We start from the raw sequence: 27,156 nt of genomic DNA, 5'->3' as shown, positions 1-27,156 counted from the left end.
TCGAACGAAATTAACGAGCCGAACACGAGCTTCTTAACGAGCCGAACATGAGCTGTTCACGAACAACGAGTTGTTTTGACAGCCCTACAGGTAAGAATGCCTTGTAAATTTTATAATGAGCAACAAATAGGCAATGCTACATGTTTCTTATTCATGTAACTCAATATATGAAGTTTTCTACAGAACTCGAACCCGATATAAACTTATAAAAATGGATTGCAATAAAAAGTCCTCGAATTCACGATTCGAGGCAATTTGCTATACTCAAAACATAAGAGAAATCCCAAAGGTTCCTATTCTAAACCCTTTCTATCTCTTACTACTTTTTTTCTCTCAATCAGAAAAATATTTTAATGGAACCTATGGACAATATGCCATTCAATACATCTAGTAATGTGAAATGAGAATATTAAATGGCATTTAGATCAAATTAGCTTACATGGTTCTGCTTCCAAATTTAAAAATTCAGCCCTCGATTAATGTTAGGCAAAAGGGCAAACATTACAATATTTCTTTAATAGGTTAAAATATTATAATGCAAAAAGACAACTATAGCAATTAATAGTAAAGAGCAACACACCTGCTTGGCTACACAGGCTTCAAAATAGATATACATCCTGCATCAACTCCACATATTTGTACATTTATTTAATTTGGATGAGTTAAATCAGATAAAGAGAAAAATTCTGAAACAATATTGCTTCATAAATTGACTGGCAGTTGCGTTATTAAAATTTCACAATAATCACGCCCATGGCCATTCAGCGTCTCTCCAAACACACCACCTGCTTCTGCTTTCACAATTGCTATTTTGATTGAGGTGACCGCTACCTGCTCCGTTTATGCGCAAAGGGCACAATTCATTGTCCCTCGACAAAGCAACATCTCTGTAGGATGGACTTGAGTACTTTGGATGACCAATAAATGGGACATTCTTCCACCAAAGCTTGACAGCCTGAATAAGGTCGGCTTGAAGTTAAAAAGTAGGAAGATTCACATACGTGTCACACAATTCTTCTCTATTTACATATCTAACACTTAAATTTTAATTTTTAGATTTATACCGCTTACCTATGCATGAAAAGGTCTATTTAACTTTTTAAGAGTTAGTATGTTGAATGCGGATCAATCTCTGTGAATCACACCTAGGGAATAGAAAATGTGTGTGTATGAAAGAGAGAGAGAGAGAGAGATAGAGAGAGAGAGCACGAAGAGAGAGAGAGAGAGAGAGATAGAGAGAGAGAGCACAGTAAGAATTTGGCTCTTTAATTGTGATCTTTAAAAGTGAATTATCAACCCTTTACTATAGAAATGACCTCCTTATCTATAGGCAAAGACTTATAAAGTGAAAAATTGCATGGTTGTCACTACTTTTAAGGGGGCGATACATGATATTTCGGGTATATATAAAATAAAAGTTTATGCCTCGACTACCCTATTGTTCGATCAGTGAGGACCAGTAATCCCAGGGTCAACCAAGTACATTAGGCCGACTCTAGTGAGTTGGGGCGTCCTGACGGTCCTTTGGTCATTCGGACATCATTCGGTCAAATTGAGTCGATCAGTTGTCTTGGACCGACCATTGACTGGTAAGCCTTGGATTGGAAACAAGCTACAAGAATGAACTAGGATGTTAGGCACAGGGTGAATCACCGTAATCTAACAGGTAGTCTTCCCCTTTGGCAAGAGAATCATTTAAAGAGTTCAATGGATGTTCGGTGATGAGAACCTTGAACTACCAGAAGGGTCTTGGTGACTCCTACGAGGCATTGGGCGATGCTAGACGACAGTTGGATGAGTTTCTTTTTTTCGGTTCGATACGTCTCGATCTTTGATTTGGACGACCTTCGTTCAGTCTGTCCCGACTCCAAATCTGAGGGAGTTGTAGCTAGTCAATCGGATACTTGGGTCTTCTGCTGACGTGGCTCCAACTCTTTCTGATGGGCCATCTATCAGCGTACTTGTCTTCTAGTCCGTTAAATTCCCTCAAGATTAATACTGGCGTAATTTTGACATATATATTTAATTCACTGATTCTCTTGCATCTTGAAAGTCGTACTGCGATAAGAACAAGAGAATTTCATGCAAAAAACAGATTCGTTTATTTTCCAATTCAGTACATTAATTATTGAACTCAATGGATTTTCATATCTGTGACCCTCTATAATATGGCGCAGTTGGCACTTTTGTTATCCTCACTATTTGAGAGCACATTGTTCTGTTGGCGGGTTTCATGAGGATTTCCATGACAAGTGGCAAGAAGACCATGGAAGTACATATTAAGGAAGAAATACTTGAGAAAGCCTTTGGTGACTTTGCGTCACATGCCCACCGAGAGGAGGAGCTTGAAAGGAAAAAAGCGAACCAAAGGGAGGCAGCTGTCCTAAGGATGAGAAAACCGGAACAAAGAAGTCGGGCAAAGGAAGCCAGCCCAAGGGCGTAAAGAAACCATGGATAACAAAGAGGCAGACGAAAGGAGTTCGAGTTGAAGATGGGAGGCGAGTTCAGCAACTCGCTTCCAAGAAGAAGGGGTGGAAAACCCTGGAGACGAGGTTTCATTCTCTAACTTGTTGACCCTTCTTCAGCAAAAGGAAGGAAGCAAACCTACTAGTGCGCTGACTCCTGCGCCTACTTCAATTAGCACTTAGTGGACTGTCCAACCTCCCTAAGGAACGGTCGACGCCTCATTTCCCTCTAACCAGAGCTATGCAATTCTAGAACTAGGCCTTAGAGATAAAAAGAAGTGCGGTCCGCAAGATCAGGGACCTGCAATTATGGAACCAGACCTTGATCGAGTGGTTGCAAAAGTCCAACTAATGCCTGGTGAGAGTTGTCCCTCGTTCTGGTGGCCCGAGTTACATTGATCCCTAGGTATGTGAATACTTGTTGTGATTATAAGTTTTTCTTTTTTACCAATTCTTGTTCTTTGATCCAGGCAACGCAGTTCTGAGTGTTGACTCACCACTACCGCATGTCACCTGAGTTCGCGCTTCTGCAGTTGAGGAGACCTTGGCCGCAGCACCGAACAGGAAAGAGGCGATCGATATCTCAACCCTCAAGAGAGCCTCAAAACAAGAGCCAACAGACCGCAGCCATATGTAGGGATGGAGACGCTCCAGGAGGAGCTAGCAGCCCTGACGTTAAAGCATTTGACGGAGCTAGCAAATCTTCGGGTGGAGCTGGCCGACGTTTGATCTTGCAGGTCCAAGCCCAAGTCGACAGTGTAGATAGGTTTAGATTTGGAGGGTATGTGTCGTTTGAGAAATAATTTTGGCGGGGGTATATCTCAGCAAAGGCAGCCAATGACCCACTTATTAAATATTTTCTAACCGAATAAAAAAGAATTTTTTATTAATTTTCACAAAAAATTAATTTACGCCTTCATTCTTTCTAAATTTTTGTGTTGATGCGATTTGGTCTCCTAAAGTTGACGTGTGGCCTAGTCACGACATTTGAACTTCTAGTGGCTTCCCTATATATAAGGGTTAACCGTTAGAATTTTCAATACATTAGTTTCCTTTTCCGCTTGATTTGGGTCAATTACTTCTCTTGATCTTTCAGCCTTTGTTTCCATGGCAAACAAAAGCAGTTTAAGAATCTTTGTGCAGTTGACCGATCTATTTTTTGTGGTCGACGCTGCCTCTTTTAAGGCGGGTTGTGTTTTTGATGTCAAGATTCATCTGCATACCATTGGTCCGGACAGTCAGGCGACCGACGAATTTGAGAAAGGGCTGGTCTTCTATTGGAACTAGTTTCAGTGGGGGTCTCCAACTGTCGCTTTACAAAGAGCTTCAATCTTATCCCAAATCATAACGGTGTGATCCCCGCCCAAATCAAACCAAACTCGATCGTCGTATGCGATTTAATGTCGGCGGATGGAGATTTTGTGGTCCTAGAAGCTGTTCTCCTACATGTTCTCCTTCCAGTTAAGACAGACGGCTACGTGGCATTCAGTTTGACCCAAAAGTTCCATCTGACTGGCCTGAAGAACCAAAGAAAGAACTAGAAGTATCTGATTGTTGTTTGGTCGGCCCAGGTCCGGCCGACTGGCGGAGTCTAAAAGAAATCAAAATTAGTGCATCCCCAGATCCGATCCTTGGCTTCGGCGATCGAGGGGAAATAACTATCCGTGGAGCAGTACACTAAGGGGGTGATTGTGAACAAGGTTCTCAACCAGGACAAGTACTGAGCAAATGACAACAGAGCTCTGGGATGCCTCGGATGCGAAGGAGGAAAAGAAGCAGCTGGACAGGCTCTCCGAGCTTACACAGAAGAAGACACGCAAAAAATAGATCCAACCAAAGTTTGTAGTAAAAGGGAGGAAACGGAGGCAACTGCCCGTTCAGATGCAAATCTTCCAAGGTTGGATTATATTCATTCCATTTTTGAAACTACTGTAGTCAACAGTTTCCACTAGAGAACACATTATGATTGAACGAAAACACGAATTCATGAAACCAGGTCATTTGAAGGCTCGCAAGGATGAGGGCGACCAGACACCCAATTACTTGAGGGACGATGGTAAGAGGCATTCAGATGATCCGTCAGGTCAAGATCCAGCAACCAAAAGAGAGCCCATTAAGGACTCCAAATAGATGCCCCAAACGATGTGTTAGGTGTTAATCTTCTACCGCTTCTGAGGAAGAGACAGAGAGACGCTTCAGGCCGCTAGCGTCTGAAGTAGAAAGATCGATCGAAGGAGTTTGTCATTAAGGACTCCCACTTAGCCCTCATTGATATGCAGAGGGAGAACCCGATCGGCCCAGGCGCTGACAAGTATACTTCGACCATCGCGAATGGTCTCTCATCTGAGAGTTTTGAAGTGATGTTGAGAGACTCGAACCCTATTGGCCTTTGTAATTCTATCAACTGTTATCAGTTAGGCCTCACCTCTGCATATCACTTCACCACCAGCTATCTGGATGCCAAGAGGGTCGAACAAAAAGTGAAAAAGAAGGATAAGATTCTCAGAGCCCGACTGAAAGCATTTGAGAGACTCGAACCCTATGTGTCAGAGGCTCAGGCAGCTACTACTGAGGAATGGTCGAATGTGGCAGAGGCTCTGGCAAATAATGCTAAGGAGGAACAAAAGGTTGTAACTAGCTTGTTCTCAATGGCTCAAAAGGAAAACAAACTTCTGTTGGAGAAGATTGTTGCAATTATGAAGATGGCTAATGAAAACATTGACAAACAGGGACAATCACGTCTGGCTCGGCGCGAAACTAATTATTGACGAGTTTGTGTGGGACAGAGTGGTTGACCTGAAATACGCTGATTTAGATGAGTTCACCCAGCTTTTCTCCGCTACCTCTGCATCCTGGGGTAGAAGTGGTAAGTCTAGACAAGGTGGAGTGGTGGATGACGGCCCATCCAACTCATGATTGGACCATTGTTGTTTCTTGTAATAAGAAGGTTTTTTTTGTTCTTTTGTTTTTTGCACCCAATGGAAAAGAATGTATAATTTTATAAAAGGAAAAAAATGTTGTAACTAGCTTGTTGAATGAAATGAAATGCGGCTTCCGATCAATTTTTTACCATTCTTTCGCTTTCATCTTTTTTGCAGTTTACTTTTTACTTCATGTGATGCATGTGTGTCAGTTGATTACTCATTCTTTGGAAAAGTCTTTTGAATCGGTTTCAACTTATTTTAAACCAAGTCTTATTCTAACCCCATCTCGTTTGGACGGTAGTGTTTTTGCCTCAAACGTACTAATCTCTATGGTCTTCCTCTGGGGTGATTATCACAGTACACTTCACTGAACTTATCGTTGCTAAGCAGAGAACCGCCTTCAGAGCATCAACTGGTCTGAGTTTATAGACAGTTTTTTGATGCTTGAGCGAGAGTTGATTTTTATTTTCGAACGCCGATCCACATTTGGTCTAACTTGCTGATCAAATGTATGTGAACCGTTGAATCTGCTTTCTTTAGCACAAGATCTCTTTGGGCAAAAGTCCTTTCCCAAATGTTTTTGTTGCAGCAACGAGCAGTTCTCCTTTTGACCTATTCTTATCGAAGGGTTGAATTGGTTTGATTTTTTTCTCGCTAGATCAAGCGTGAGCACTACTCCATCATCATTCTCCTCTTGTCAGTCGGCCCGATTCTCTTCATCGAAAGTTGAGGCTATGTCGATCGTTGGCTATGATAGTTATACTCGACTGGCAATATTGTTTCCATTCCATGCGACATGTAAGGAGTCTTCCAGATCATTATTGAAGGGGTCGTTTTGGATCGACCGGAGGACGGATGGAAGAACATCGAGCCAGTTCCCCTTAGCACCTTCAACATTCTATCTCAGCATATTTAGAATTATCTTGTTAGCAGCCTTTGCTTGGTCATTCGTTTGAGGGTGATGTATCAAGGAAAATTTCAGGCTTATCCCCTAACTCTAACAAAAATCTTTTACCCCTTTGTCAGTGAATTGCATTCCATTGTCAGTGATGATAACAAGTGGTAGACCACACTGCTAGATGAGATCTGTCCAGATAAAATTTTGAACGACTTCTGGAGTAATTCGAGCGAGTGCTTTGGCTCCAATCTCGTTTGAAAATAGTCAACGACGACCAAGAAAAACTTATGTTGGCCTTTGAACGAAGGAAATGGCTTGAGGATGTGGAGTACCCAACGGCGAAAGGCTAGGAGCTTGTGATTGGTTGAAGCTTGTGGGTCAGCTAATATTGTAGTGAGGGTACTTTTGGCATTGTTGAGAACTTTAAGAAAAATCTTCTGCATCCTTCAGTAATGTAGGCCAAAACTATCCCTGTTGTTAAACTCTATGCGCTAACGTTCTTCCCCCGTAATGGCTCTGGCACTCCCAGGAGTGTATCTCTCAGAAGATATTCTCTGTTTCACTATCCCATACATATCTCAAGTACAAAGAAGTGATTGATTTTCAGAAGAGTATTCCTTCGATCATCATATATTATGCAGCCTTGCATTTGGACATCCATGGATCGATGACTTCTTTAGCAATTTTCCCAGTCTCCAAATAGCGGATGTATGGGTCCATCCAACTCATTTTCCCTTCACTCGATACTTCCATCGCATCAAGTTCTTGGATGGTCGGTCCGGTTAACTTTAGTGCAGTTTCCTCCCCCAAGCAGATACAACTGGATAACAGGTCAGCCACCCGATTCTCCTACATTCCAACATATTCAATTTTGAAACTGGAAAACTGTCAGTTCTCTGTCTTTACTTTGCTAATGTATTTAGGTATCATTTCATCTATGGCCTCAAACGTTCTGTTTATTTCATTCACCACGAACAATGAGACCGAGTTAACAAGAAGATACCTGACACTCATTTCATAATCTACTCGTGGCTATAAGAGCTTCGTACTACGTCTGGTTATTTGTCATCGCGATAGAATAATAAATGTGCTCTCTAATCGGACTGCTTGACGCGAATCCAAACCCTGCTCCAGCCTAGCTCGAGGCTCCAATGGCGTACAAGATACATGTCAGATTGTCGACAACTGTTCTTTTACCCTGTTTCCATTGTTCGTAAAAATCAGACATAACTTGAGCTTTAATTGATGACCTGGAAACAAAGCTAATATCGAACTCACTAAGCTCCACTGCCCATTTGAAGAGCTAAACGGAGTGTTCTGACCGATTGATCACAGACTTGAGGGGATGGTTGGTGATGACCCGAATCTAATGCATTTAAAAATACGGTCAACGACTGCGAGCTAAAACAATCATGGCAAACATTAGTTTTTTTTATGATTGAATAATTGCTTTCGGCGCCTCTAAGGACTCGGCTGGTGTACTAACCAGGAAATTGTTTTCCGAACTCCTCTCAGACCAGCACTGGGCTGACAACCTCAGCTCTCACCCTCAAGTACAGCGAGAGTTCTTCATTTGACTTCGGGCTTTGCAAGAGCAATGGTGATGCAAAGGAATTTTTCATATTTTCGAACGCCTGCTCACAGTAGGTCGTGCATTTAAAGTTCTTGACTCCTGAGGGTTTTGAAAAATACAGCAAACTTGATCCTTGATTTTGAGATAAAACAATCGAGCCTACTATTCGACCGATCAATTTTTGCACTTGGTGTTTTGAAGGGAAGGCATGTCTAACAATACTTGTACTTTCTTGGGATCAGCCTTTATAGCTTCGAGCTTAGAAGGCAGCTAAGGAACTTCCTTGTTGAGGCCTCAAAGGTACATTTCTGTGGATTGAGTCGTATGTTATATTTCTAAGGGGTTTGAATGTTTCTTTTAAGTCGTTTATATGCTGTTCAGCCGACCGACTCTTAACTAACATATCGTCCACATACACCTCAAAATTTTTACCTTTTTATTAGAAAATATTACATACATGAGATAATGGTACATGACCCCAATATTTTTTAGCCTAAAGATCATTACAGTAACAATACACACCCTAACTGATAATAAAGTCGTTCCTTGGTGTCAGTCGGGTGGTGGTAGCTCAAAAATACATCCAAGAAGCTCATCATGGCTTAGTCGACTGCTGAGTCCACTAGTGTGTTGATCTTCAGATGTGAGTAGCCATCCTACCGACGGGTAGAGTTTAAGTTGTTGAATTCCACGCACATCCTTCATTTGTCGTTTGCCTTCTAGACCGTCACTACATTCAAAACCCACGTTGGGTGCTGGACCTCCTAGATGTGGCCTGCCTCTTTCAGCTTTTGGACTTCTTCTCGAATCAGCCTTGCTAGTGTTATTGTCAAGGACCGGATCTTCTGTTGTATTGGTCGGACGACCAGGTTCAAATTTAACCAAAGGAAAACAACGTTGAGTGGAATCCCAACATCTCTGCTGCCAACTAAGCGAAAACATCTCAGTGCTCCCTAATGGTTCGAACCATCTTGTCCTTCATTCCTGCATCAATTTTTTTGCTTATTAGGAAAATTTTACCACTCTCCACACAAGCTGTAGTTACTTCAAGGTTGGTCTCAACAGTCTCGAGACCCCCTTCGGGCATGTTTAGAAGTCGAGTGGCTCTTGCATCACTCTGTCGATTGCCCTAAGGTTACAGGTCGCGGACTGCTCCAAACTCCTTTGGACTGTGATGATTTCTTTGTCTCCAAAAAACTTTACGGTAAAATGGTAATGTAAAGACCACAGCCTTGTAGTTGTTTAGAGGGCGACTAAAGATCGTATTGTAGGTCGGCGGGGATTCCACTACTAGAAAATCTTCTATGTAAGAGACTTGCTTATCGCCTTCCCCCTAGGCGACTGGCAGTGCAATTACTCATAACGTCCGATTTGCGCCAAAAATTTTACGGACCTTTGATTTGGATGGCGTTCACCTGCACTGGTTCATCCATAATTTCTTCCACCAAGGCCTTCCTGTGCCTTTGAATCGTCGCTCCAAGTGCCATGAACTCCTTGAGCTTCTCAGCTCTTATTCGTTCCTCACTATGCATCGGAGGTGTTTGCATTCCTATTTGTTGTAGCCATAATCTCGGTAGTAGGCGTAATACTTCATAGGGTCTTGGAGAAAAGCTCTAGCCCTCATTGGGGGCGACTTATTCAAGTACTCTATTTTGTATGGCATCCACTAAGTTTGCTATCGATACTCTTAAGGGCATAGCCCTTGGTGCCTTGTGGTCGTTCGCTAGAAGTTCATGAGAGCGAGACGGCTGCTGGTTAGCATACCTTGCCTAACCGCCATGTTGATGACTCCAGTTGGCTGCCCTATTGTCATGGGGAGGTCAGTTTTGTTCGTGTTGGGGATGGATAAGAGGAAATTGGTTGTCCTTTTGTCTCCACCCGTTATTTTGTGGGGCTCTTTTCGATGAGTTGAGTGATGATCAGATGATTCGACTTTGTGATAGGTGGGATAGTTGATGTATTCCTCGGCTGTGATGTGGCTATTGGCCATCTCCAACAGCTCGACCAAGGTCTTAAACTGTTGTAGACCTAAGCATATCAAAATTACTCTCCCCTCACACTTTGGGATAAGGCAGCATTTTGCTACCATGGGTTCCAGATCCCACACCTCCAGCATATCTGGAATTGAGTTATATACGGGCGCAGGCTCTCATGTTTCCCTTGTCTAACCTGCCATAGAGCTTGCGAGCTCTTTCTCGGCGAGTAATCCATCAAACCACCTAAGGGCCAACTCTTTCAGCATGGTGAAGAAGAGGCAACACTTCATAGCATCAGTGATCCTGAACAGGCAAATAGTAAACTCAAAGGATGTGATGTGGTTGGTCAGATCAGTTCTAACTTGTAGAAGTCGAGCGACAGAACATTAAACTTTTTGGGGTTTCAACGGTAGAGATCTGTCAAAAGATTGCATGCTTTGGCTGGTTGGTGGCCTCAGTGAGCCCAAACTTTGTCAATTCATCAGTATTGGGGATCTTCCGCCCTTTCCTCGACCAACAGAGCTCTCTGACCATTAGGTGACGGTTCGTCCTGGGGGGTTGGTTCCCTTTTTCCCACTACCACTCCTTAAATGGCCTTTTAACATGCGGCCTATCATTTGATCCATTAGCTCCTTCATCTGTTGATGCACAAATTTCCTGGGGCACTCCATGTTTACTGTGTGACCTCGAAGGGATTCCTTCTCCTAGTGCTCCTTTTTTTTATGGTGGCGTGACTCGCGGTCATCATACATTTCTGGATGTCAAATTCAGATTTATTTTGTGAATCACACCCAAGTAATAGAGCATAAAACAGGAGAGAGGGAGACAGAGCAGAGAGAGAGACGGAGAATGCATAGTAAAAATCTGGTTCTTTAAAGATGACTGATTAACTCTTTAATGTAGAAATGACCCCCATTTTTATAGGAATGGGGAATAAAGTAATAAATTACATGATTTTCACTATTTTTACGTGGGTATTACAGGATATTTCAGGGATATAAAAAATAAAATAGCCTATGATTTGGCTAATCTATTGTTTGGTTGGTAAGGACCCGTGATCCTTGGGTCGGCCAAATACATTCGACCGACTCTGGGGCAATCGGCCGGCCCTAGCGAACCTTCAGTCATCTGAGCTTCATTCGACTGATTTGAATCGGTCGGTTGATTGTCGCAATATGACTGTCAACTATTGAAGCTTGGTGGGAAACTCAAGTTGCTGAGGTAAACTAAGTTGTAAAGCAGAGTATGAATCAAAGTAAACCTCTTTGGCAAGGAATCATTTAGAGAGTTCAATGGATGTTCAATAATAAAAATCTTGGATCTTCTAAAGAGTCACGGTGACTCCTGCGAGCCGACTAACGATGCTCAGATGAGAGCTGGATGGGTTCCTTCTCTCGATTCAATGGGCCTCGATCTTTGACTTAGACGACCTTCTTTCAGTCAGCCATACATAATAAAAGTGAATTCTCTCGAGACTTGCGCGAACGTACTTCTGACATACGTAATAAAAGTGATATTTTTTGTGAAATATGAAATATTTTAGTGTTATAAATGTAAAAAATCATAGTTTATTATATAAGAAAACACATAAGATTTGTGTGGTATATATCTAAATGTCCACTAGAACATTGTGTGTGTGCACGCGCGTGTGTGGTATACAAAAAATATATGTATGTATGTGCATATATAAAAAAATATAGCTATGGAAAGACGGATTGGTATTATTTGGATACACCAAAAAGAATAACACGTGGACATGTCTGTCGTAAAGGAATACTAGTAATGACTGACCATAAATTCGGTGGTACTCCAAAAGAGAAGTCGGCAAATGAAACACTCAATATACGACTCAAAAATCTAGAATCATAAAGTTTAGGTCAGTGATGCTCAAATCTTAATCTATCATGCAATTGTAATTACGGGAAAACTTGCATCCATGACATTTTTTTTATATTTATATATATAACATTTGAATTTGATATTTATATATATAATAATACATAATCACATCAATATGCTTGAAAAGAATTATTTCAACTAAAAGAAGTTAGAATTAATGATATTTTCTACTTGATATTAAGAAACGTGTGTGATAAAAATAAATATTAAAATTTAGCTGTTAAATATGTAAATGGATAAGACTTGTTAGGAAGGCATAGTTAATTTAGGATAATTATTAGTGATTTAAAAGTCATTTGTTATTTAAAACTAATTTTCATTTTTCTTTTTTATTTGTAAATCCACCTGAATAGGCTGCTCCGCTAGTCGTCAATCTGAATGCCAGATAGGGCTAATAAATTCTTCAAAGTAGATTATTAACAAAGAAACAAAAATGATTCTCATCCTATGTTACCTGCCAATATATCAACGCTGCAACCTTATGCGGCATCAACCAGAAATACAATTCCAAATTTGGAGTAGTTGATGAATGAACTTTGGTAGCACTCAGCCTAGCAATGAAGTAATTTCCTAGAGTGGGGTGCTGTACTGAAATAGAAATGAGAAGGTTTTCTCCAGGTTCATCGGCATGGATTGTCCAATTTCCCATCATGTCCTACAATTTTTTTTAAAGGTAATAAAACTGTCAAACTAGAAAATATGAGAACGTAAATGGGAAACTTTCAAAGTTAAACGGCACAATTTAATGTCATTGAATACGAGACGCAACAATATGAAAATATGAAGGTTAGAAATATTAGCAACAATAAATTTGACATTTATAATAAGATCAACAGAAAACTATCTAGCATTGCCACAGAATGATTTTTGCATAACATGAATCATTGATATCACGCATTCATCACGATAGAGAAAGCGTGAAGAAAAATTAAATAAATAGGCAAGAAACACGAGCATGATAAGACAGGATTGAAACTCTGCCTTAGAAGAATGTGCATCAATTTTGTACACTAGTAGTAAAGCCACTTTTAAGGCTTGTCATTCGCTTTTATCATAGCATAAATTGTCTAAACTCGCATTTCTTTATAAAACCGGCAAACAAATAAAGAATGAAATTAGAAGATTAAAGAAAAAGTTTTGGAAGAGGCCATGGGGGCACAAGACTATATACATGTATATATAAAACCAAACTATCACATATAAACCATCCGGTTTTAAGCCACCAATAGCGGAAATAACGGAGTGATTTGGAGGTTTATCAATTTCACACAATGACAAATATTTTAATTGATTTAAAGCCATTTTAAGGCGGTGATTGGCTGCAGCACTGGATTTATGCTAAATTGGATTTATCAAATCCAATATATCCGGCGAGCTGTGACAAGATTGAAGGTCGCAAGCAATGGCGGCATAAATCCATTAAATCCATTTCTTCAGATTTATTAAATCCAGACTTACGTCTCAAAAGAGACGAAACGAAACGGGAAGAAATTTGATTTGAAGGAGCGCTGGATTTAGTTTTCATTTTTTTTGGTGTTTGGCTAGATCAAGGTTAAATCCTGTTAAAAGTATGCCACCAAACCCTCCTTAAAGGTTAAATAAAACAAGTACAAAGGAGAATTCACTTTTCAAGGTAAAAACTACACTGCTCAGCAACTCTGCAAGATTTGCCCTCACATCAGATAACATACTCAAGGTTTTTCTCTTGAAGCTAAGGGATGGCTGATATGTCCTAAAGCATGCATAATTTCCTTTATTTTTTACACTTGCTTAGGGATGTATATAGGGTATTGTGCAAATACTTTGTAGAGAGATGCAAATGTTAGGGAAATAGTCTTTAATGGGTTCAAGTTGGGATTTAAGGAATTTAAATAAATTTAACCAAACTGCATTATGCACTTGGGAGAGGGTAAAAAAAAATAGTTGCTCCTATTTGTCACTAGCAACATTCACAATTGACACTTTACATTTCATACACTCCACTTGTATCATTGCAAGGGAAAGTAACTCTATAACTTGATAATCACCAATCCAATTAGGATAAGTAAAATTTCTGTAAGATTTAACATTTAAAACTGATTGCAACACCATAGTATTATTTTGTAGAGCTTTACTCTAATCTAAATTTCAGGCTAAGAACTAAACCAAGTAGGCTAGAACTTCTCTCAAGTCTAATTCCCTCGTTCCTTGTGGGATCGACATTCCGGACTCAAAATCCGACATTACTAATACAATGCGTACACTTGTGTGAGAACCCAGAGTGCGAGTGTGCCTGGAAATAAGGTACCATAATTCCAACCACTACACGTAAAGATACCTCGACACTTAAGAGCTTAGTTTCACTCTACTTATCAATTTTACAATCTCCCTTAATTAACTGACGCCCTCATTAGTTTTCTTAACTTGTAATCATTCACTATATAGATAGGACTCGATGTGGCCTCTACAAATTCAAGTTGTGACTCTTACCATGTAGCACTTTATTCAATAGTGTTAAAGAGGTGTGTCTCGTGGTTTAACAATGTCTTGTATGGCACATAGTTCCAATCTTCAGGTTGGTACAACACTCGAACAACATTTGTAATAGACCGAACTCTTACTCATCAAAATATAGTTTGTTTTGGCATAATAACCTCATGGTTTTGTCCCATTGGTGTAACTTCCCAGTAGGTCACCCATCCTAAGAGCGTTTCCGCAAGACACGCTATAATTTTGTATTTTTTGATGAAATTTCAATCATTACACCTAAAGACACCTCAATGTTTAAGAGCCTCATTACATTCTATTTAAGGTTTCACATAATTAATCTTTATTACATACTCCATCACGTTTTATTGTGGGATTGCCACGCTAGGATTGTAAAATCTAGATCACTAGTCAAGAGCTCTCCATTAAGTTTAATTAAAAATTTAGAAATGCTCCACAATAAAATAGTAGACAAAACCACATATAAAATATTAGTGGGAAGTTTTCTCCACTCATCACATACTAGACTTGACATTGACTAGATTTTAGTGTAATAAGTCAGCTCATGCACAATATCAAGAATCGTACTTTAGCATAATATCAGTTTTTATAACATTTGAATGGAATTCTGAGAAATAAATCCTACTCAAAAAGGAGAAAAAATCATTCTTAAAGTTAACTAGATGCAAACTACGCAAATAATATGGTTGAGGATATCAACTTTAGAATATTGCCCGTTATTAGAAAGCAATTTCATTACCGAAAAAGGTTCAAAATAAAATTAAGTACCAAAAGCTAACACAAAAGCCAAATATGAATCTATGGCATTGAGAATCTATATATTGTTATAGCTAAAAATTATCATGAAAGATTTAAAGGATAAAATAAAGAAGTCTTAAGAGGCACTATTATAAAGATAAATAAAGCATCAATATTGACCCCATGCAACATGACTGTACAAAGCTTATTTGAAGTTGTAGATGAACAAGTTATAGATACTCCCACCAATAGATTATCAAGGGCAAACCTTCAACAATTATTAGGTAAAGCTTGAAATTGATAACAGTCCTTCATTCGCTTGAAGATAGTGTAAGAAATGCTAGCTCAGCCCAAAACATGACCTCTTCCCTGTTACCCATGCTGTGACTTCCACCTCTAATTAACTCCTAATCACACCAGGCCAGACTTCTGCCGAACTAATCCCTCTGTCTGGATAATTACAATTGTTGACTCCCTGTCAGTCCATGATGTGACTTCCCTTTGTCGAGTTGCTCCAATGCCAGTGCAATCCTCCTCACCTTTTGTTTTTCATCAAAACCTCGCCAATCCATAGATTGTCCTATTGTAATTAATTATGTAGCTATTTTCAGTCCTTGCTTTTATATATTTCTTATTAACAATACTCCAAGAATTGTATAAATTTTATACAAATGATGGAATGAAAAACTCAAACAATTACCCAAATTTTGTCAAAATCCTTCCATTTTGACATTTATTGTTCTTGAAAATAAAAATTGCCTGGAATGAAAATTTTTTATGTCTGAAGTTTTGTTGTTTTGTTGAAACCAACATTAGAAACCCTTTCTCACAAGAATTCAAGCATGCTAAATTGAAACTTACATATTTAGTTTAGATCTTGGAAATCATGGGTACTCTCTGATTTTGGATCTTTTTATCATAACTAAAAGATACCTATACATGTAAAATTCAATTTATCAATTAATAAAATTCTGATTTATTTTCAATTGTTGTGTTCTGTGGACATAGATTCTTTATGCTCTACAAATATTGAAAACAACTACCAATGACCAATTCTCCTTGTATTGGTGCATGAAAGTGTCTTATGACGGGTTTCTTTTTTACTTATTGAGTTCTGACTAGTCGATGATTGGTTCTTGTCAATGAAAATAGCAGCTTAAAAAATTTTATACATGTCAAATTCTTTCTTTGTGATGTGAATCTTGACTGTTATAGAAATTTATACTCCCAGATTTCTTATTAAATTTCAAATTTTGTAAACTTATATAATGTTGATTGGGTTGAACAAAAAATATTTTCTAAATTTTCATCAAAAGTCGTTGCATAAATTATAATCAGAGAATCTACAAGTTGTGCTCTTTGCTATGTTTCTTTGTGTATCATATCCCAGGTTAACATTGGTCAATCTAACCATAAGTTGTCCTACATAAAAAATGGTATTAGAGTTAGATTGCTTTATTATACCAACTAAAAAGTAGGACATATTAGTCGGGCTAATCAAAAGCTAATGAACAATAAAAATTAAATAGCATTGCATAAGTATGGTGCAAGAGAAGCACATTAACACAATTGCAAGGATCAAAATTACATTCCTACTTTCAATGAAATGCATAACCTCGCGAAATTAACTTGATAACAAAAATGACACTATTTGACGTTTTAGATGGATTTTTAAAGTTGATACATATTACATGTGTTTTGTTAAGACTAACTCTCTTATAATTAGTCCTTAAAAAGAAATCATTTCCTTTTTCTCTCAAGCATGATAACAAAATGAGCAGAATGGGGGCCCTATATTAAAGTTGTTTAATAGATCACCAAAGAAATGAGATTTGATTGCCAATTGAAAGAATTTCAAACAAAATAAAACCAAATGAGCAATGATATAAATTAAGTTTCAGTTTCAAAAGAGAAACCATTATTTTATCCTCTCAAGCCTCACAAACACACAACAAAAAAATGTGTTGAAGAAACTGTAACTCTCAAACTTGAGCAACGATATAGTGAATGTAAAATACATTTGCAATATTAGTATATATTCAATTGTGCTGAATATGAAGTTTTACTTATGTTAGAAAATGGTTATGAACCTGACTGACAGAAATACGAACAAGAAATGGAAATTGTGTGTAGAATGGAGAATGAATATAAGATCATATTTAAATCATAATTTAAGTTTGACATTAAACTTGAAATCATAATTGAACTTAAGCATCTAATGATACTAAAAGGAATTTGTACTTATAAATGAACAAGAGCAAAATGTTGAGCCTAAAATTAAATATGGACATTATAAATATTTTGAATCTGATGAGCAAATAGAGATCAAATCTACAACTACAACAGAATCTACAATCATAAAGACTATAAACCATAAACAAGGTCAAAACAAACACACGATTGTGAATTAGAGCTTCTATGTAAAATGAATCCATTCCTAAATGTGAAGATCAATAAATCATACCTATTAAAATTAATGCAACATCTGGATAAGCTCATTTAATTACTAATAAAGTTTCTAACAAAATCATTTCTACTAAAAAAACTGAAATTGGTCTGGTTTTGGTTATAGCTCTTAGTTTCTAAACTCATAGTGGTTTATAGAAAAAGTAAAATTGTATGACTCAATAAAATTGTAAACAGGATTCCTTGATGAAATCTTTAACTTTAAAGCACCATCTATGAAAAAATTAATAAGTATATAGATCATTAACATCGATATTTAGGCCAACTAGATTTGATTTCTTTAAACAAATCATAAATCAATAATTATTATCGATGCGCATGCATATTGGGATTCCAGTATTTTGATTGCCTAAATCATATCACTTGCATGATCTACATAATTTTTCAAATATACATGAAGAGGTTCACATGGAACTACCTACTAATGAAGGCAATTACAAGTCCATTGTTGGCGTGAACAAAAGACATGTAGAATTCAAACTGGATGATAAGAAAATGACACATTTGAATGTCATTGAACCTTTAAAAGCTTCTTATGAACCTATAAGAAATTAACTACAAAAATGGAATAAAATAATACAACACGTTAAGATAAAAAAATTTTGAAAGCTCACATATTATTCTTGATTTTAATGTATTTAATTTGACTTTATTTCATGAGACTATCACCAATGTCATGAATTCTTCTTTCTTTACATCTCCATGCAAAACCACATCCAACTCTCACTAGATCTACCTACTATTTTGATTAGAAGCTATTTAATATGCAAATATTATGTCCATTATTGATGGTGTACATCATAGGTTTCTTATATCTTGGGATGAAAATCTATTTCTAACGACTCATTGATTATTTTGCAAGAAGTACAGCAATTTTGCTCAAACGTACATGACGTATAACATATTTAATTTGTCAGAACTAAAGGTTTCTAGTTAGAAAGTTTGAGAAAAGTTTCCTATTTCTTTACTTTGCAGCCTTCTTTTCCTTCACACGCACAATAGACATGTTACGAAATTTGTTTCCTTCCTCAATATTGCACTATATCTGATGACAAATATTATTTTAAAGAGTTTCATTTTTTGCTAAAATCATTTTCAGTTGCTTCCATTCTTGATTATTTTTCTCTGTGTCGTTTTTCCTTATATGAGTATTGCAGCTAGGATTACTATTTGTTTCCCTCTTTTTAAGCATTCTATTATAGCTGAAAAATAAAAAATTGTTAAAATAAGGATTTAGAGGTTGGAAAACTTTAATTTTAATGAATTGGAAACTTCCTCTCGTTAGAATTCAAGTGTGCTGAAGTGAAACTTCTAGTATTATGCTGAATCATATAAGAATTCAAGTGATTACCAGTTTTGGTTCTTTTTTATTATGAATAGGTCTTTTGCATGTAAAATTCAATTTTTAGTAAAATTCAATTTTTCTCTCAATAACTGAGTTGATAGATATGCATTCTTCAAGAACATTATAATTTTAACGAATGATAATTCTTCTTGCACTAGCAAGCCTGGATCTTACAATTGATGATCTTTTTCCTTATTCCTTCTTTAAAATTGGGTAGTAATAAATGTGTGTAAATAATATTTTGTAAAATTTGATAAATATGGATTTTCTTCTTTGTGTGCTCCTAGATTTCTTAAGAGACCTCCAATTTTTCAAACTGTACATAATCGTTTAGAAGCAAATAAAGTGTTTTTTGCTTAAAAGTGGCAAACCTTTATTTCAAATTTAAAATCTACAAAATAAACTTCTGTGTGCTTTTTGGTGCATCTCATCCAAAGTTTTCCATACTAATGCCGCTGAAATGACCTGTTAGCTTAATTTAGCTTAAGTCTAATCAATTAGCCATCCAATCAAATAGACCTTGTAGATTTCTCTCAACAAATATGTCAAACACAGGATGTTCCACGAATAGTATGGTTTTTAAAATCAAACTGAACCAGCCAGCATGAGCGATTCACTATGAGCAGATCCTCCAACAAATTTAGTGCATGTTTAAAATTATTTTTGCATAAAAGCAGCAAAAATTGATGAGACCTGGCATTTAAAAGAAAAAAAAATTTGGTAAACATGTTGGATGTTTGATGAACTATCCAGTTTTAATACTTATCAATTTATGAATTTTTTTTTATTTTGATCAGATAGCTAGAAATGAAATTTTAAATTTAAAATAGAGAACATAAATAAAATATCACATCCAAAATTGTGATTTAGAATCATGTTTGAAAAATTCAAAAGTGAAATATCCTAATTTAGAATATTTAATATTTAATCAATGGAAATATCATTATTGCATAATCATTTAAACCATATTGAAATAAGTTTACTATTTATTACATCAATTTTTTCAACCTCAAATGAATCTTTAAACCTTGAACTTCTCATTCTTCTAATTTATTGTCCAAAGAATTCCAAAAGCTTCATTAATAGCAAGTTGCAGAAGAAGATCAGCATTAGCAAATCATGTTACTTTCAAGAAGGAAAGCAAAAAATAGTAGAATAAAGCTGCTTAACTTGGTAATTTTGACCCATGAAAGGGCCACCCCAACCTTTTCCCTCTTTTAAATTTTTTATTTTCAAACAATATTCTAAATAGGCGTTCAGAGTTTCCTAAACTATTCTAAAACATACGAAGCATGAAAAAAAAAACAAAGGAAATGCAATGCCTTATAGTTTTGAAAATGATGTGAAATCACAGCATCTTATCTTTAAAGCAAATATGCCAATATCCTATGGTCAGCAAGAGATAGACTTTTGACGCAAGGAAACCAATCTTTATAGTCAGAACACAAAAACTAAACTCGTTACCTCAAAATAAATTTTCTCACAGCATTGGCAGAGTCCTCAAAAGCCATTACAAAAAGTGGTGATAAAAATGAAATTTCAGTCAGATATTCTCCCTTAACTAAGCAAGCACAAACCTAGAGAACAATTTCAAGATTTCTTGAAAAGAAAATCAAGTTGGGAACTCTACATGGAAGTAAAAGCAAGCGCTGTGGATTTCATTTGACATTTCATCACAATCTATAATGTAACTTCTAAGGAATTCCTTACCATAAACGGGCTAACATGCAAGGGCTTGGCTACCATATCCGTTCCCGGGATGAAATCAAAAAGCACTTTCTCCCCCCAAGGTGTATTTGTCACCTGAATGCCAACCATCCACCACCAGTAAAAGCTTGCGGAAAATATGGTAATTTCCATTAAAAAAAAAGACAGGGAATCCTACAACGAGAACTCACCTCGGCAATGCATTTCTTTAAACAAGGTGAAGTCCCTCTTTCCTCCACCTTCACTTCCTCTCCCAAATTATAGCAATAATATACCTTCAGGGGATTCTGATTGTATCCCACGCTTGTTGGAATTGTGAGAAGAAACCTAAACAAGATCAATTATTACAGAATTCCGTCCAATAGAAAGAGAATTTAATAAACAGGTCGCCGGATTACACTGGTCCATCGGTCCCGGCTACTTCACGAGCTCGATCAGCGGAGAGATGGGAGCCATACTGAGTACGGTCAAGGTCAAAGAGAGCATAGCGAACTGGGTACTCGAAGGAATTGAAAACAGGTTTTGTCCGCACATGACTCACGCGCCCCTCATAGAGTCGCACTGCAGCGCGGGAGCAGCGTTCGTTGGCAGGAGGATGAGAGAGCAAACGGGAAAGGTACTGGATAGCGACGAGGAGGGACAGAATGGAGGAGGAGACGAAGTTTGAAGCAATGGAGCATAGCAAGTAGAAGATTTCCATCGATACGGCGCCGACCATGCTGGGGCATCTCATATCACTCCAATAAAAATTCTCTAACTTGGAAAATACACTTTTCATGTACGTGACCTGGCCCGAATCACACCCAACCATTCGAAAAAAATGCTTTTTATCATTGTCTTATACGGCCCAGTCCTTCTGCGAAGGACATCTCACTAATATTGATGAAAACTATGATAAAGAGGTGAGTTTAGCTGTGCCCGAAATAGTGTTTTTGCGGTAACACCGTTGGCTTGTTATATTAGTGTTAAGATAGTGTTATGGTGCATTATCTTAATGTTAATGTTGTGTTATGCTGATGTTATTATGTCATGTCGTTGGTGTTATTATTATTGTAAAGTTTTTGGTTTTATTCATTCGTAACAAATTGTTGTGTTACAATGGTGTTTAGATGGTATTTGTTATTTTGGTAGTTAATGTTGTGTTATGCTGATGTTATTATGTCATGTTGTTGGTGTTATTATTATTGTAAAGTTTTTTATTTTATTCATTTGTTATTGTTGTGTTACAATGGTGTTTAGATGATGTTTGTTATTTTGGTATTATTGTGGTGTCATTACAGTATTATTAGATGTGTAATGTTACGTTTTTATTTGAGTGGAGATGTGATGTTTTTACGGCATTTCATGCTGTGTTTTCCTCGTAGGTGTCATTACAGTATTATTAGATGTGTAATGTTACATTTTTATTTGAGTGGAGATGTGATGTTATTACGGCATTTCATGCTGTGTTTTCCTCGTATTATTGGAGGTTAGTTGCTTCGTTTTATTCCTTTGTTATTCCAGTGTTATTTTGGTCTCATTATTATGTTATTTAGGTATTATCATTATGTTATACTGGTTTTATTCAGATGTTATTGCGGTGTCATTGGATGCTTCGTTTTATTCCTTTGTTATTCCAGTGTTATTTTAGTCTTATTATTATGTTATTTAGGTATTATCATTGTGTTATACTGGTTTTATTCAGATGTTATTACGGTGTCATTGGATTTGTAATATTACTGTTTTATTGATGTGTTGATGTGGTGTTATTGTGACATTTCTCGGGTGTTATTCTTGTGTTATTGTTGTGTTTTTCTAGTGTTATTGGATGTTAATTACTTGGTTTTACAGGAGTATTATTTTGTTGTTCTAATGGTGTTATCTAGGTGTTATTTCGATTTTATTCTGTTGTTATTGCGGTTAATGTGTAATCATACAGTATTAGTGAGGTGAGGATGTGGTGTTATTGTTGTGTTTTTTCTAGTGTTATTCCTGTGATATTATGGTGTTGATTCAGTGTTATTCTGGTGTCATTGTGTGATTATGAAAGTCCAAGTGGAATGTATTGGTTTTATTCAGATTTTACTATTCAATTGGTATTATTTCCTTATCTAATAAAGTTTAGTATGTTTTTTAAATTTGCAGATCTCTGAGCCTGAAATTGTTTGCAATGATCCAATTGCAGATAGTTTTCTTAACACAGTTGTCAATAATGTGACTGAAGCATATGAACAATATTGTGCTTATGCATACCATATTGAATTTACCATCTGAAAGGCCCACAATAGTTCTTGTTCAAATTCAAAGAAGATTAAGACGAAGGACTTTATTTGTGGTAAGGTTGGTTACAAGAAAGAGTCAAAGTTTAATAACATGATGAAGTTCAAAAGAGCAGACAAAATGACTGTTTGTCTAGCCATGATTCGATATGTCATTGATGTCGAAGGCAACAATCAGTTAAGAAGATTATAGAAAGTCATAGTCATCCCTCGGCAGAGTTCAGTGATAAGAATCTTTTGCATTCTAGCAAAAAAAGGAGTGAAATCAATGCAAATGAGCTCAGATCGATGACAGAATCGGAGATTAGAGCTACTGATGCATATAGAAGCTAGGGGAGTGAAGATTCATGGGATGCCTACAATTTCGTATAAAAAGAGAGAAGATATAGAATTGAACACAAAGATGCTAATTCTCTTCTATAATTGTTCATGGAGAGGCAAACTGAGGATAACATATTTGCATGAGACTTCCAAATTGATGAGTGCGGTAGTCTGATGAGTTTTTTCTGGAGTGATGGGATGTTCAGGCTTGATTATGACTGCTTTGGGGATGTCAACATCTTTGATACAAGTTACTGACTAAATAAATACAATTTATGTTATGCTCCTTTTGTTAGGGTCAACCACCACTGCTTAAATGTTCTCTTCGGAGTTTGTTTTTTATTAGATGAGGCAATTGACTCATTCAAGTGGCTATTAAAAACTTTTATTCTTATAATGGATAACAAGCATCCAATAACAGTATGCACTGATTAGGATCAAGCAATGACAATAATCATTGAAGATTTTCTGCCATACATAAGACAAATTATGCAAATGGCATATATATAAGAAATTTCCTTCAAAAGTTCATTGTTGTATGTATAGAAAGAGAGTCAATGACCTTTTTTGTAAATGCATGAGCAAATATGACTCTGAAGAGGAGTTCTAAAAAATTTGGGCTATAATGATTGAGAAAGGAAATCTACACGACATTGTCTGGTTGGATGATTTGTATAATATCAGGCATAAGTGGTCATTGGTCAACAGCCTTCAATAAATAAATATTTGGAATAGGGCTCCTATCAACATAAAGAAGTGAGACAATAATAACATCTTTCAGGGTGTCTCCATGCCAACAAGCTCCTTTACTAATTGTTTTTTGGGGCTTGAAAATGTCAAGAAATCATGGAGAAGGAATGAGAAGAATGAAGATTTTAAATGTGATCAGTCTGCAATTATTCATGTTGTGAAAAGCAGTTTAATGTTGAGGCGGGTTGCTTTAATTTATACGAGGAAGCTATACTCAATGTTTAAAGCAGAGTTTATTACATGGTTTATGTGGTCTTGCAGTAAAGTTCTCTGTAAATAGGGATCTATAATCTTTCATAAAAAATTAGATAATAAGGAGACAAACAAATCTTGGATTGTTAAGCTTGACAAAAGTAACTTTGAATTTATGTGCAGTTGCAAAAATGAAATGATGAGTTTATTATGTGCTCAATCTCTAGATGTTCTTAGCTTTGAAAATGTGAAAAAGGTTCCTAATAAATATCTCTTATTGTGGTAGTTTGTTCATGCAAAGAGGGACATCTATAACACCTATGGATATAGACATCTCAAAGAGGCACAAATGTTACCAAATTCTTCAAGTGGCCTCATATTTCACACACACATTAAAAAATTTGATTTGCATATCATATTAGTACTAAAGCACAAGGAAATGAACTGGCTGAAAATTGCATGTTGGAGTCATTAAAGAAATTATTAGTTGATGTCAATGACATATTGAGTGGGAGAGAACCTCAGTCAAAGAAAAAATCAAATAAGAAAAAAATATCGAATAAAGAGCACAATTTGAATGACCCAATGAAGATGCACCCAAAAGGAATATCTATTTCTAGGTTAAAAGGATATTGAGAGAAAAACAATAGAGTAAAAAAATATACATTTTCTATATTCATAAGCATGTTTTTTTAATATTTAATATTATTATTCTCTAACATGAAACATGGTATACATGAAAGGAGAAAGAAGCTTGTTCAAGCCAAGATCTAGTTCCCCCATGCGAATCAAATTTGTTTGAATTGTCAAATTGCCTCAGTCAGATACATAACTAAAATTTAAAACCATTTGTGCTTTTTTTGTAACATTTTTCCTTATGTTCACTTGTAATTACTCAAAATTAACAGGAATTGCCTACATCACATCACACAAAAACATATACGAGCATGTTGATGAGCTTAGATGGTGATATATAATCCCCTAAAAAAATTAAAATGTATAACTTTTATTTCAAAGAGTTGTTTTCTCTGAGATTAGAATTATGTTAAACATCTTTGTTAGATTTTATAAGATTTTTTTCATATTCTTATTGAACCTTAACTAATTTGTGGCATACATTTTCTTCTTTCCAGCAATCTTTTATTTTATGGACTCATATTGATACTAGTTATTATAATAAATTAGAAGAGACATTTGAAATCAATATAGATTAGTTTGTGGTACTATTATTTATTCATGAGTGTGGGTGATGATTTTAATGTGCTTAATTATTCTAATGAATATTGAGTGATCAACTTAGCTTTATTGGCCAAAATACGTTGCTTTCTCATGAGGTTTATTTTGAAACTTTGGCTGCTAATTTGAATGTTGCCATAGCCCTTGTTAGTAATGTTTTTTTATTTAAAGAGATTATGATTTAAATTCAATAGATTAAAAGTGTTTTACTAAGAAGTAAGTAAACTAGAACAATCTAAATAATACAATAATTCTAATTATAGTGAAAGAGTTACACCCAAAGGGCAACATTAATATTCTCAAGATGGCAGTTTTTTTAAAAAGGAAATAAAAATACTAAATATGTTTAGTCTTTGTTAATTAATAAAATAAATATTAATCCCACTATTAAGTTTTATGATAATGAATGGATTGAGAATAATCAAGGGAGTTGATACACCGAAAATATATGTATTTTTAGACTTATATTTTATACTTATTTTTGGTGATATTGCACCTTAATGGAAGGTATTTTGATGTTTTCTTGCAGGTTGTTGATTTTTAGGACTTAAAGCAAAAATGAAGCAAAAAATAAGGGAATTTGGAGTCAAAATGACGTTTTTGAAGAAGTACTCAGCGCTGACCACATTAAGGGCAGCGCCGACGGCGCAGAACAACAGAACAGCTGAAATTTTTACTCAGGGTCAACGGCGCCAAAGGTGGTTCAACCCCCGTTTCTAGAAGGTTTGATGTATTTGGATGATTTTTGAAGAGTTTTTTGAACCACCTCTTGGAGAACCGACCATGGGCTTTATTTGGGGTTGAATTTCATCAGGAAATGGACTCCTTTTCGCTCCAAAATGTTCCACCACACTCCATTTTCGTCATTATTCATAATCCATCTTCATTCCACCACAATATTGGAGTCCATTAGTGATTTTTCTTTTATAGTTTAGAGTTTGTGTGGTGAGATTTAGTGTGAAACTTTCTGTAAGAGTATTGGAGAAGGAGAAAAGTGAGAGACATCTTCTTCCTGTATTTTTAAGAAAAGGCTACAAGGGATTTGCTTTGAGAAAGAGTTTTAGATAAGTTTTGTTTGTTTATTAGTGTTGTATGAACTTTCTTTTATATATAAAATTTGTGCTTTGTTGTGTCTTTCTCATGAAATCTGAGTAGTTCCCTCTATCTTTCTCCTTACTCTAAGATATGGTGAAATGAAGAGATAATATGATGTGTCAATATTAAAATATAAAATAAATTATGATGATTTGTCAACTCCAAACTTAATTTATATTTTGATATGACCAATTAAATTGTTAAAATATGTTGTAAACATATGATCCGGGAAATGGAGTATGAGTTCTACAACAGAGTGAGGATCACATTTGATTTCATGAAGGATAAATTTGTTCATGGAATTAAGTGCAAATAAATAGGGAAATATTCTTTGTTGGGTGTAGAATTGGAGAATTTTTAGGGTGACATACTAAAGTCCCCAATTCGGTCTTAGTGTTTGAAAACTAAACTAGAGTTAGCCTTTAAGTGAAGGGAAGTGGAGCTCTGGAGTGGGAGCCGGTATCCTCCTAGCCTAGCCACCGATTTAGGGACTAAACCTAGGATTAGCCAATGATTTTCTATGCACTGTATCAAGGAAGAGAATTATAATTGCTCCTATTTGGCGCAATACATATTATAAACATTTATCTCATCTCATTTCACCAGAACCTCATTTTAGTGTGAAGGATGTTTTTTCACATAAGAAATCTTTATTACATAAACATAGTTAGTAGATTAGTATTTACTTTTTAAACATTGCATTTATAACCTTTTATTTCTATTTTGCTAATAGTTAAGTGTTTTAGTTTTGATATCATCTCAACATTCAAAATTAATGATAGTGATTTCTTTTGATTTTCTGTAAATTTCCTTGTAAAACTTATCA

The 27,156-nt window shown here is 36.3% G+C and overlaps 1 protein-coding gene across 1 annotated transcript; it reads right to left on the bottom strand.

Annotated features, from left to right (window-relative positions):
• Positions 1-419: 419 nt before the first annotated feature.
• On the bottom strand, positions 420-21,274 carry LOC110030085. The gene is made up of 5 exons (XM_020732644.1): positions 20,877-21,274; positions 20,670-20,805; positions 20,482-20,574; positions 12,190-12,390; positions 420-955 (listed from the first exon to the last, which is right to left on the bottom strand). Exons 1-5 carry the CDS (start codon positions 21,254-21,256, stop codon positions 746-748), a joined length of 1,020 nt encoding a protein of 339 aa, XP_020588303.1. The 5' UTR covers positions 21,257-21,274; the 3' UTR covers positions 420-745.
• Positions 21,275-27,156: the final 5,882 nt, after the last annotated feature.

Source organism: Phalaenopsis equestris, unplaced genomic scaffold, assembly GCF_001263595.1.
Source record: "Phalaenopsis equestris unplaced genomic scaffold, ASM126359v1 Scaffold000651, whole genome shotgun sequence".
Classification (NCBI taxonomy): domain Eukaryota; kingdom Viridiplantae; phylum Streptophyta; class Magnoliopsida; order Asparagales; family Orchidaceae; genus Phalaenopsis; species Phalaenopsis equestris.
The sequence above is the reverse complement of the archived record's forward strand: the minus strand, read 5'-3'. Positions and strand labels throughout refer to the sequence as shown.